This window comes from Scatophagus argus, chromosome 21 (assembly GCF_020382885.2).
Source record: "Scatophagus argus isolate fScaArg1 chromosome 21, fScaArg1.pri, whole genome shotgun sequence".
NCBI lineage: Eukaryota > Metazoa > Chordata > Actinopteri > Scatophagidae > Scatophagus > Scatophagus argus.
This window is the reverse complement of record NC_058513.1, coordinates 11,754,228-11,766,520: the sequence shown is the minus strand read 5'-3', so window position 1 is coordinate 11,766,520 and position 12,293 is coordinate 11,754,228. Positions and strand designations below refer to the sequence as shown.

The following is a 12,293-nucleotide window of genomic DNA, read 5'->3' as shown; positions in this document are numbered from 1 at the left end:
AAATCAGCAGCGCACTCAAACAGGTGGATAAAAATGCCTATTTTATTCCAAAGCCTCAAATCTGCAACATATAACAATAAACCGTAAAGAAGACCTTTCATCTATAACTATAACTATTTAAGATTACAAGTTTCATCCATCCCACTTTTATGAACGATGAACAAAACCAGCACAAACAGCACGACGCTGCGCTCAAGTCATCACTTTTACGCACGTCTGTTTTTGTGCCAAATAAAGAAACACAGCAGAATGTGACAGCTGTCGGCCTGCACTAAGAAACCCGAGACGGCAGCCTCTGAAAGGCCCAATCCCGGAATTCCCACAGACCCCTAAGCGCTTCAGCAGACCACCACACCGACACTAGGAAAGATACCAGCAGCAGCAGACAGACAGAAGTAGAAGTGACTAATATGTCGGATATCATAACGTATCATGGTTGCATTTTGCGCACAAGAAGTGTTGCCGTTGCTTTATTTGATCCTCGCTCCTCTGACAGCCGCACAATATGAAAACTACAGTTTCAGAAAATTCACCAAAGAGGAGCTCATGCCCCTCACCAATGCGTACGGACTCGCTTTGGACCATTACGCAGCAGAGAAGTGGACGGAATCGGTAGAGTATTTGGAACTGAGCTTGCGCCTGCACAGGCTCCTTAAAGACAGCGTGAGATTCTGCGTGCTGCACTGTAATAGCAGCAAACACGAAGAACCGTCCTGTGCAGGAAACCCGGAGCTGCGCGTCTACTGGCACGTTATGATGAGAGCGTCCTGTCAGAAGAAGTGCAGGGCTCACTTCCCCGCGCTGCAGCTCCCTCCCCCCGGCAGACAGATCCTGGAGGACTTCAGCAGAAGATCTCCCTACAGATATCTGCACTTTGCGTACTACAGGGTGAGACGTTCAAGGACGCTTTATATCAATACACCACAGTCATGTCGCCACCATTTTGAAAGATGTTCAACTTTAAAGGATTTGAGTCTTTAAAAACTAAAATTCTTGAAGTTATATACTCTTTCTTAGCATGTGTAAATCAACCCATGGTGTATGACATTCACTGACAATATTAATGCAGTACTTGTATTTTAGTAAACCAGCGGATCTGGAAGCGTGGTCCCTGAACAGGCTGACTGGAAAGTTCAGAATCAATATGAATTACAGTTATATAAAACGACAAGCAAGCTTTAAAGGAAATCAGTTAAGTGTTTTGGAGGAGGTACCCAACATGAAAATGAGAGCTGCAAAATTACTGTTGCATTAAAAGTGTGCTGTTAGTTCAGAACTTCAGAGCCAGCCCCTCTATACTTAAAACCAATGACCCAAATAAGCATTAACAAAAAGAGCGTGTTTTAATCCCAGGCTGAATACTAGTCAGTAGTCGAGGTAATTCAGTGTTTTTCTCCCAGCTGAATGACCTGCAGAGGGCCGTCCCTTGTGCCTACACCTTCCTCCAGAAGAACCCCGACGACCAGGAGATGCACAGACTGATGGAGGAGTACAAGAGCCAGTACGACCTGAGCGGCTACCTCACCGACCATGAAGAGCAACCGTACGAGGTGAGGACAAGCTGGTCGGGTCCTTCACAAATCGCTTTCTGTGCTGAAAAGACGGCATAACAGAGCTTAATGCTACCACAAACAGAAAAATGGAATCAAATATGCCATGCGTTTCTTACTAGATCACAGCTTTTTCCCGGCTGCGCATGCACAGAAAATTGCAGGATAAATTTATTTGATGTTAGTCATCATCAAAAGCTGCACAGCTAAGCATGTTGGGTCCTTTTTTCAGCTCCACTGCTGCAGTAAAACTACAATTTGAAAACTACTCCCAGCAGACTGCTTCCTACAGCTGTTTCTCTCATTTCCACTGGATCTTCTGTATTATCAATCGTTTCCTTTCTAGGACCCCTTCCTGAGAGGAGTGAAACTCATCGGTTCGGGTGACCACAGCAGCGGTGTGGAGCACATGGAGAAAGCTCTGAGGCTCTACCTCCACGAGTATGACCTCTGTCAGGCGGACTGCGAAGGGATCAGTCAACTCTCAGACGGTGACTTCTTTGCAATCTTAGCAGGTTAGCGTGCAGCGTTTAAAAACAACCAGGACTGAGCATCCAAAAGACACCACAAACACAGCAATGCTGGTTTTAAAAAGACAACTTTAAGGATTTTTACACTGTATGAATCTTAATTTCACCCTTTTGAAAGTGTCAACATTTTAGTGACATCTTTGTCCTCATGATCCAGATTTGTTCTGTACATTCACAGTCAGTTACACACCTCAAGTACTGCACTCAAGGGTATTTGGGTATTTGCGCTTTTTGCTATATTATACTTCTACTTGCCAACATTTCTGAGGAAAATGTACTTTTCACCGTCCCACATTTGTCTGACAGCCTTAGTCACAGGTGACCTTTTAGATTTTACATAAAAAGACATATGATAGACTCATCATAAACAACACATTGTCATCTCACGACCCTTCAGATTTAAGTGGTGGTTGGGAATCACCAGACTACAAGACCTAATGCTGCTGCTTTCGCGCTGATTAATCAGGGTACACAACCGAATAATGTAGTTTATGTTAAAACATCTGGGTCTATTTTTCAGCAGTCCGACTACTCTCCTCCCCTGGTTTCACGTCGTGACAGTCATACTGAATAATCTCTACTCTGCTTTTCCACAGATGTCTACGTTGACATATTACAGTGTAAGCTGAAGTGCGAAGAAAATCTGATGCCTAATGTTGGGGGATATTTCGTGGAGAAATTTGTGGCCACCGTGTACCACTACCTTCAATACGCCTACTATAAGTGTGAGTTTACAGTCAGCAGCTGAGCTTTCCGTCACCGAACAGTAACTATACAACACTCACTTGTGTATCTGCTGTTCTGTCCGACCAGTGAACGAGGGCCGCAGGGCGGTGCCCTGTGCGTACAGCTACTTCCTATTTGAACCTGAGGATCAGGTCATGGAGCAGAACATAAAGTATTATAAAGCCTACAGTGAACAGTGGGGCCTTCAGCCTGAGCACTTCACACCCAGGACGGTGAGAGGAGAACGCTGACATCACTGCCACACCTGCCACCTGTCTCCGCTACCTGAAAACACACTTTAGATATAAGGACACAGAAACACAGTCTTATTTATGGCAAGAGGTTCGGTTGGTTCGGTGTACAAAGTTTTACCACCACCCCAAAAAAGAAAACCGCAGTCAGTTTGTCCTTTTGTCAAGTTTGAGCTACAGCAAGAAAATAACCTGAGTCACAAGCTGTCGAGTTAAAGGAAAAGCACCAATAATCAGTTAAGTGTCTGGGCTAACAGATAAGTAGTTTGTTGTTCTGATACTCCCACTGTCTTATCTCTGTTTAAACAGGAAGCTCTCAAACACTACAACCAGACTGTCACTCAAAAGCAGATGCTAACGTTTGCAGAGAAATACTCAGAGTTGGATGTTGAGGTGAGATTGAAGACTTTTGACAAACTTGTTTGCTAAATTGAATTGAATTAAAATGACTGTATCAAGAGAAAATTACTGATTAAAAATGTCAACTTTTTCAGCTAATAGAAGTGTGATACTTGTTTGTAATACACTTGAAACATTTATGGAAATGATTTCGAAACATGCGTAAGAGTGGTTGGAACTTATCTTAGGTTGTTTATCAGGATTTTTGGGGTTATTTCAGGATTTCCTTGGACCAGAGGAAGCTGTACTTTTTGCCGCTGAGTCTCCTGATGTCGAGTTTGAAGGGATGGGAGACTACGAGGAGTCCATGTATGCTGACTGGAGGCAGCCGAAAGGCAAAGGAGACGCTGGGGAGTCAGATAACTGAGAGAGAGAGAGCTGAAAAGCAAGGATTTACACCACAGCAGATTGTAAAATGTTTGTCTTTTTATACTTTTGATGAGTCAGTACTCGGATGAAGAAGTGCAGGCCTTTTCACATTTCACTTTCACTCTTCTGTCCTCAGTTTCTCATTTGTATCCATCCACTCGGTGTTTTTAAGGAAATAAAAGTCAATTCTAACTGCTGTCACTTTTTTCTAGAGCCGTCTATACAACAGCAGATTAACAAGCTCACACATGAAAACATTTTACCAGCTTGAATAAAATACTGTATATTACAGTGGGTGAGTGAAAAATGTGTACAAGTACCTCGGGATGTTCACTTTTAGGTCTTGTATTGATTAATTACTTGGCTTAAGAGATTCAGAAGTGTTCACAACTATTTATCTTCAGTTATTAAGTACAGTAAAACGCTATTATTGATACCCTCATATGGAAAATGAAGTATCAGTTCAGTTTGTACTTGCTTTTACAAAATACCTTTACATCTTCTGAGCGCATTAAATGTTGGAATGTCCTGATTGGCGGTCCTGATGCTGTCTGTGTCCACATCTGCAGGAGGCACAGACATGCAGATCTCAGTCCAGTCTTCAACAACCCTGTGAGAGTATTTACAGTGAAATAAAAATATAAAAATATTTACAAATTAAAGTAGGAAGAACTGCAAACCCGTTTTGAAGCTTCACTACCACTCACATGTGACTTAACTTTATAATTAAATAAGGTTAGCCAGCGACCATCACTGTGGATGTGGATTCTTATGTCTATTAACTACAAGTAACACATTGCCAACAGTTTTATACAACATTTAGTCCACATACAACTTACTATTTTTACTTTTGATACTATAAAACTGAACTTTTACTCTCAACAAAAAGGATGGTGACTCATCTACTACATTAAAACAGCTGATTAAACATAGTAGCTTTGGTGCAGATCAAGAAAGCAAATATTTTCATGTTACAGTTTGGCTTTTTGTAGCTGTGTGCCAACCAATCCTGGTCTCCAATGACCATCACAACAATTCAGTCAGAAATAGAAGAGACAACTTACAGCAAGAAGCACTGCCTTTTTAAAAAACAGATTTACACAACAAACATGCAGTCAATGTTATTCGGATATGTTTTATTTTAATATACACTTATATGAGTATTTACATCGAAAGCCAGTACTGGTTACCTTCCTGTAAGACTTAACAACATCGACTCCCATGTGAGAACGGTGCCCGAATCCTTTGACGAGTCCAACTACGATGTGTGATCACAAACGGCGGCGGTAAACACAGTCTGTCCTTGAGTATTGGTTTTTATACCATGTGTATACGGACCAAAGAGTTCAAGTAGTAATAAAGGGATACGGTGACATTTTATATTCAGTCTGTGTTGACAGATTCTGGGACAGTTTCATCCTCACCTGAATAAAGTTGTCTTCTTTCCAAAAAAAGATCTCTATGACTACGCTTCTTCTTCTTGTCTGTGTCATTGAGGCGCTTTATTGATTAACTTCTGCTCAAAATGTCAACATATTCCTTTAATGCGACCGTAGGCTGACTGGCAGTGTAACTCGGATCATTGCTTCAGGTGTTTGTGCTGCTGCACAGTTCCTCGTTGTTACTGGTAAAAATGAAGATTCGAAATCAGTCTTTGTATATAATAATCACAGGATTACATCTTCTAAACCTGATTTAAGAATCTCGGCAGTCCAGGGAGGATAAATGGGATAGTGATGCAGATACAAGCGGGAGAATTTTAAATGGTGAATATATTCAACACTTTTTTTTTTTATCTTGAAACAAACATACAGCATTTATTGCTTACTATATGGATCTGTTCAGTCAGAATTAAATCATCCAAAGCCATTTAGAGATAAAGCATATTTGAAATCTTTTCTTCCTTTTTTCCTTTTGATTCCTCAGCTTGAACAGAAGCTAAATTCTAATTCATGTATGTATGTGGAAATCTTGTGTTCTCAGTCAGAACTTTGCAGTTTAAAACTTGAAAATCTCTGAGGCGTGAACAAAACATACAACACTGAGTTAAATGATCAGGCACGTAGCCCAGAAAAGGAGCTCAGACTTCCCTGAAAAGTACAAACTGCAAAGATTTGAATCCTCTCTTGCTAATTAAATCTTTGAGATGAGCAGTTTTAGGCTGAGAGGCAGGAAGTGTCTTCGCTCTCCAGACTTGTGCTTCAGTTCAGAGCGGCAGTGAGTCACTGCCATCTAAATGAGTCCATCTTATGATACACTATGTACATCAGCACCCATGTCGAGCATACTTGTATGCATATTGTTTGTATGTGGACTATATATCATACAGATGGGATAAAACATTCGGTGGGTACATGTGCAACTGTCTATCCGGCTTGGCTGCAGGAAATCAGAGTCTTGCTTGCTTTCCTGCAGGCCTGAACTATACATTCATACATTAATGCATATTATGTAGAAGCGTTGATTCGGGATGGACTACAGTTTGATAATGAAAGGCAGCATATGTATGGCTACTGTGCACCACAAATAACCCTCATCTAGACAGATAAAATGTCAGCATTATTTGGTGATATTTCTACACTTCCATCGCAGTTAAAGCCACACCACTTAAAGGAGGTGGTTGTGTTGTCCATGAGGTTCAATATATTAACAGAAAGCTACCCAAAAAAGTGCAAACTAGGAGAAGCACACAGCCTTCTTCCATGAATTCACTTAAAGGGGTAAAGTATAATAACAGTCGATATGGCAGCTGTAACCAGTGGAGGAGACAGTAAAAAAATAGTTGGGTAATCACACTTCATTTAAGGGATCTTTTTGCGTCTGTCCTTTCCAAAAGAAAAAAAAAAAAAGAGGTGATACTGTGGACGTGTACTTGGAGATTTGTTCAGATCTGGTGGGAATGTGTCCTCAGAGGCTTCCATACCACAGTTAAAAACATAATTTGACTTTCCAGGAGGAGAAAACCAGTGAAATCAGAGCAGGAAACAGAAAAGGGTTGAGGCCCCATAAGTGGAAGACATCTTTGTTTTGTCTCCTCAGAGCGGACTGGACACAGTGTAAGGTAGACAGGACAGCACAGAGATACGACTCAAACTCCCGAAGATCTGGGAAAGGGAAGAGGAGTACAGAGGAGAAAGAAGGTAAGGAGGGGAGAATAAAGAGGTGGAGGGAAGAGAAGAACACGGGAAACGCTGATTAGGGCTGTAGTGAATAGTTATTTTTGTTATATATTTCTGACTATTTTTTTATCATCATTCCCAAAAGCCAAAGGAGACATCTTCAAGTGTCTTGTTTGATATCATGTACGGTCCAAAACCCAACAAGGTTAAATTTACAGTAATGTAAGACTAGGAGATTCGCACATTTAACCGGGAACCACCAAATATCATTTTTTTGGCATGAAAAATTACATAGCGACTATTTTGACACTTTATAAGTCGACCTCAGTGACTTATAAAGTATCAAAGTAGTCGCTGTAGCCTGACCAATCAGTGAATCGATTTCTTGCGGATGTAACGCACATAAAAACTCAAAATAATAAGAAAAAAACTGCAAAGATGTCTTTATTACTGAAAGTTTATGAAATTAAGATTACAAAGGGGACACTGCAGCTGTATTGTAGAGATGGCAGCCAAGTTATCGAGGCGGACATGCATTACAAACAATAATGAGACAAACTAAGATTATAGAAAATCAATTTCAAAATCAATTTTTTTGTGTATTTTTAAGGACCATCTATGGAAGTATTGGTATTACATATGAATATCAGATTTTTTAAAAAATGTGTTAAAATGAAAAATAAGGATCATAAAGTCAGAGGATAAAGAAGTAGATGATTCTTATAAAACAGATGGCATTATGTTGTAAAGAATAAACAGCGATTAAAGACTCTGATTAACGTTTTGGTGTCGGGATCAGGACTGATAGGTAGGATCATACCTTCCTCTTCGGATGTTTCTGGATCCACAGCGAGGCGGGTAGAAAAGAAGAAGACAGACAACAAGTGAAATAGAACGACAGGTAAAGATTATCAACTGCTCTTTCATGTGAGCAAGAAGCAGCGAGGAAAAAACAGAAACATGCAACGAAACCCAGGCCTTAGCAGCAAAGCATTGAAGAGGCTTTTGAAACTCCCAGCGTGATCTTTTGTTATCCAGAGCGTGTATTCTTCTACCGAGGAACTTGCAACTGCAGATTTGATTGCTATCATACAAGCCACAGTCTTAAGGATTGAGGTAAAAGATTACAGTTTGAGACAAGCATTGTTTTGTTTTGTTTTGTTTCTTTGCAACCTGCAGGCATGTCACAGCAAAGCACAAGGAAAGACACACAGAAGACCTGCAGTCAAATCCAGTCGTGCAGAGAGGAATATGTTAAAGGCTTGTTAATCTGTTTAATTCAGACGGGCATGACCATAGAAATGTGCAGCACGAGCAATACACCTGTGCCAAATTTAAAAGATTAATTTAGCGATTTAGCATTGCAGTCCTACAGCACCGTCAGACCTCAGAGGGATGAATTTAGAAAAAGAAAAAATATATATATACTGCATACCAAAGATCACTGTTTTCTTCTGTGTCTTCTACTTACTGACCATAACCTGTCACCTGCATTACCCACAATGCAACCTGCCTGACCACCAACAGTTCAGTGTGAGCTTCAGGTGTGTTATGCTAGCAGTGGCTAATGTAGCCACAAGGTGTTAGCCTGCATAAGAAGTCAGGAGTGGGCTGAAGAGGTCTGATAAGCTCAATAATTTCTAACTCTTACTGATGATTATTTACTTGATGTAGACAATTAATGTTCTGATTACATTTAATCAATTAGTCATCATGAGTCTATAAAATGTCGAGAAATATTGAGAAATACTAGTTGCAGATTCACCCAAAACCAAGGATATTAAATTTACAGGGATATAAAAATAGTGGGGGGAAAAAAGCATTTTTGGTTGAAAATTGCTAGAATATGGTTACAGCTAATAATGGCTGACCCACTGATTATTTTCTTGATTAATCAGTTAACGGTCCATAAAGTGTCATCAAATGGTGAAAAATTAATCTAAAAAGATGAATCTACTTCTGTCAACTGCATGTTTCAGCATCAATTCAGAATTTAGCTTTGAGCAAATGAAATAAATTGCCAGTCATCTCATGCCATGTTGGAAATTTCATCAAAGAGCTTGCCAAAAGGACTAGTGAGGTTTTGTAAGTACCACCAGTCACACTGCCTTCTTCTAACTGAACCCGCAGATGGAAAACCATCTACTGCACGTCCACCAGCGTTAATAATAAACCACCACGGACTCCGGTTGTGAGTATGGATCAGACAGCAAGCAGAGGAGCATTCAGCAGCGAGCCGCAGGCATGTGTGTTAGCCGACAGAGGAACACAGCAGGCACACACAGATGGAGGCATGCCAGAGCTCTTACTTAAATCCCCAGCCAGTTCCCCCCAGGACTATCGCTGCCAGCAGAATTGCACCAGCAACCGAACCTATTATGATATTGGTACCACTGGGACCTGTGGGAGTGAAGGAGTCAGCCAGTGAGGGAACAAAAGATAAGAGGAGTACCAAAAATTTGAATTGTTTTTATGTTTTTTGTTTTTTTTTATCTCAGTGGACTGTAAAGCATCAAAAAGTAGTTTCATAATTCATGTTTTGTCATGCGGTCATAATTTGCCGTTAATATGTCCCATTTGTTTTTATTATATTTTTTATTTCTATTTATTTTTATTTCTCACTATATTCCAAAGCTGCCTGAATTTCAGAATCTTTAACATTATATAATTCATGTATTTGAATGATTTTCATCCACATGTTCATTATTTTCTTTTTTGGATTACTGTCTACTTTTGCTACTGTTTCCACACCCAGAAGCTTTAGGTCATCATCCAGGTTTTATTTAATTGCTTTCAGTTCTTCTTATAAATTCACTTCTAACTTGCAGAAGATAAAATTACGTTTTTTAATTTTGTGGTGAGTCTGTCTGTTCATGTAGTCGTGAGTGGTTTTGTGTGTTTTGTTCTTATTTTTCCTCCGTAGCGGGTTATTTTACAGAGATGAGAATCCATTGTGACTGCACTGATTTTGATTATGTGCAGGTAAAGTGCTCAGGTGTGGTTACCTCTGTATTTCTCTGGCCCCTCTGGCGGGGTGGGGATGGGGATCGGGTCAAACACGCTACAGTCCTTCCCAGTGTAGTCTGGATCACAGATACACTTCACCTCATTACTGCAAGTCTGTGGGACAGATAGGAGAACCTTTCATTTCATTTACTACCCACAAATATTTGTTTTCACTTGCAAAACCCTAATGTTGTGTTGCCAAAACAAACTGAGCCGGACAGCAGTGAAGCACTCACCCCGTGGTGGGAGCAGATGCGTGAGGACGAGGAGCCCGGGCAGGTGCTGAGGTTGAACGTGGTGACGGGGAGGCAGCGACGCTCCAGACACATCATGTTTGGCCCACATGGCGTCCCGTCCTCCACATAGCCTAGATCCAAGCCGTCATCCAGCACTGCATGGCCACCCCTGCAGGTCACATTAAAATCCTGGTTACTTCATTCTACTTCTCTTAGTACCCAGAACATCACATTAACTGTTTAATTCCACTTATTCTGTTAGATACAACATATAAATCAATTCCTATGTTAAAGGCACAATGCAGGAGCTTCCTGTGGACTCACACAAAAATCACTTGTGTTTGGCTGTGTCTGTATCTGCAAAGACCCTGGCATCAGTGATTCTGAGGAAAGAGAGTTGATTGCCGAATCTCATTCCCAGGACGTCATATATCAACATTTTGGGTCGATGGCAACTGGACAATCTGGGAATGAGACGCAACTTCCTCCACAATCGCTTCATGGTGTGTTTATAGCTACCGACAATTGTTACATTTATGTCTTTATTTTTCCATTTTTATTTCTCTCTCACACCCAAACCCTGTGCCCCGTGGAGTTTTCTCTAAACACAAGTTATGTTAACATTCAGTGTCGTGAGGTGTAACAAACATGTCGAGTGCATTTCCTTTCTTGCGAAACATTTACTAAGCTGATTTTGTTGCGCGTGCATCCTTGTGCGGATCCACCGGACAAACACAAAGAGGACCCTCACCAACTCTACCGGAGGTCAAAAACTCCACAGGGAACCTGAAAGAAGCAGTGTAACTCTTTGTGGAAGTCATCCCCTTGTGTTTCCCCACAGCCAGACTGTACCGATCTCAATAGAACAGGTCTGGTACAAGGCTCAACTATCTTTCTCTAAACTCTGTCTCACATCTTCTATCCTTCCATACTTGAATTTCCCTCGGGATCAATAAAGTATCTATCTATCTATCTACTGCTTTAGCTTGGAGGATTCCTTTTACCTATACCCATGTGGTCTCACTAACAAACAACACAAAGACTCATAAATTCAAAATTTGCCGTCTTTTCAGCTTTTGTTAGTCCTTTGGTCCTCACCTGCAGTCCATGTATCTGTTCTGATGGTGGACGGTCAGACTGGTGAGCTTCCCCTGCAGTTCGCCAAACCTCGGCTTAGCTGTCAGGTTGGTGCACAGCAGCAAACCACACAGAACATCTCTGAGGGAGGAAGAAAGCAAAGTGTGAGAAATCGGTTCAATCCAAGTTGGTTTTTGTTTGTTTGAAATCTTATACACGCCCACTCACTGCTTGTGGCACTGCACCCATCCCTGACCACTGGGGTCCGGCCCACAGTTGCCTTTCTCTGTGCCCTCAGAGTTGAGCTTTTCATAGCAGAACCTGTCAGCCGAGTCTGAAAAAACAGAACAGTCTGTTCAGCACCACAACCCAAGGCCTACCCCACCCCCCGCCCCACCCTCACCTCCACCCTGCTATGAAATTCCTATTTTAACGATCAGAGGGCCCTGCCACTTGGAGAAATAAAGCTGAATATCCAATCAAACCTACTGTAGCCCCACAGAGTCCTGCACTGGCCGTCTCTGGTCTTACAGCGACCTCCATAACAACGACCCTGAGAAGGAGGAGGAGGGTAGAAATGATTGCGAGGTCAAGACAAAAACAGGAATATGCCATTAATGTTTCTTATGTTTGTTTCTAATGTTTATTGCTCCGTCTGTTTAACAAACAGCACAAATTTACCTGTCCAGCATCACACATGTAACCATCCAGTTTGTGGACATTATGAGGACACTGCATGAGAGGGAACATTATCTATGCATCACAATAGGTTCCAGATGAATTGATAAATATGCAAATGTTTTGGGGGGGCTTCTTTTACCTGACTGGAGTCTCCCATGCAGGTTTCAGGAATATCGCAGTCGTTAACAGCATCGCGGCACGTCACCCCTCTCAGCTCATACTGTCAAAAAACGAGGAGATGTGAGAAAAGAGAGAGAGCGACGAAGAAAGCAGAGGGCAAAAGAGGCAGAAATGTGGGAGATGAGAGTAAAAGAGTCAATCAGAGCCTTAATAAACAGCGAGTGGTGTG

At 41.4% G+C, this 12,293-nt stretch overlaps 2 protein-coding genes across 6 annotated transcripts in view; one reads left to right on the top strand and one right to left on the bottom strand.

Annotated features, from left to right (window-relative positions):
- The first annotated feature begins 1 nt into the window (after window position 1).
- LOC124053157 (endoplasmic reticulum protein SC65-like) lies at window positions 2-4,017 on the top strand. 2 transcript variants are annotated; one of them, XM_046378141.1, is made up of 7 exons: window positions 2-888; window positions 1,401-1,550; window positions 1,897-2,041; window positions 2,677-2,805; window positions 2,894-3,039; window positions 3,367-3,450; window positions 3,677-4,017. In XM_046378141.1, the coding sequence occupies exons 1-7, from the start codon at window positions 433-435 to the stop codon at window positions 3,821-3,823; spliced, it is 1,257 nt and encodes a 418-aa protein (XP_046234097.1). In that variant the 5' UTR covers window positions 2-432; the 3' UTR covers window positions 3,824-4,017. The 2 variants fall into 2 exon arrangements, with proteins under 2 accessions (XP_046234097.1, XP_046234096.1); XM_046378140.1 differs by having other exon boundaries at window positions 1,897-2,065.
- The window catches only part of adam11 (ADAM metallopeptidase domain 11), a 27,332-nt gene continuing 18,741 nt past the window's right edge, over window positions 3,703-12,293 (bottom strand). The window contains exons 18-27 of one of the 4 annotated variants that reach the window (XM_046378126.1): window positions 12,084-12,164; window positions 11,945-11,995; window positions 11,753-11,816; window positions 11,492-11,597; window positions 11,285-11,404; window positions 10,187-10,355; window positions 9,950-10,064; window positions 9,254-9,344; window positions 7,765-7,782; window positions 6,781-6,929 (exon numbers count right to left, since the gene is read on the bottom strand). In XM_046378126.1, coding sequence (XP_046234082.1) covers window positions 6,914-6,929; window positions 7,765-7,782; window positions 9,254-9,344; window positions 9,950-10,064; window positions 10,187-10,355; window positions 11,285-11,404; window positions 11,492-11,597; window positions 11,753-11,816; window positions 11,945-11,995; window positions 12,084-12,164 — 831 coding nt within the window. In that variant the 3' untranslated portion in view covers window positions 6,781-6,913. Of the gene's footprint in view, window positions 3,833-4,316; window positions 4,436-4,930; window positions 6,930-6,974; window positions 7,783-9,253; window positions 9,345-9,949; window positions 10,065-10,186; window positions 10,356-11,284; window positions 11,405-11,491; window positions 11,598-11,752; window positions 11,817-11,944; window positions 11,996-12,083; window positions 12,165-12,293 lie in introns of those variants that run through there. The other 3 variants (XM_046378124.1, XM_046378123.1, XM_046378125.1) reach the window with 3 other exon arrangements.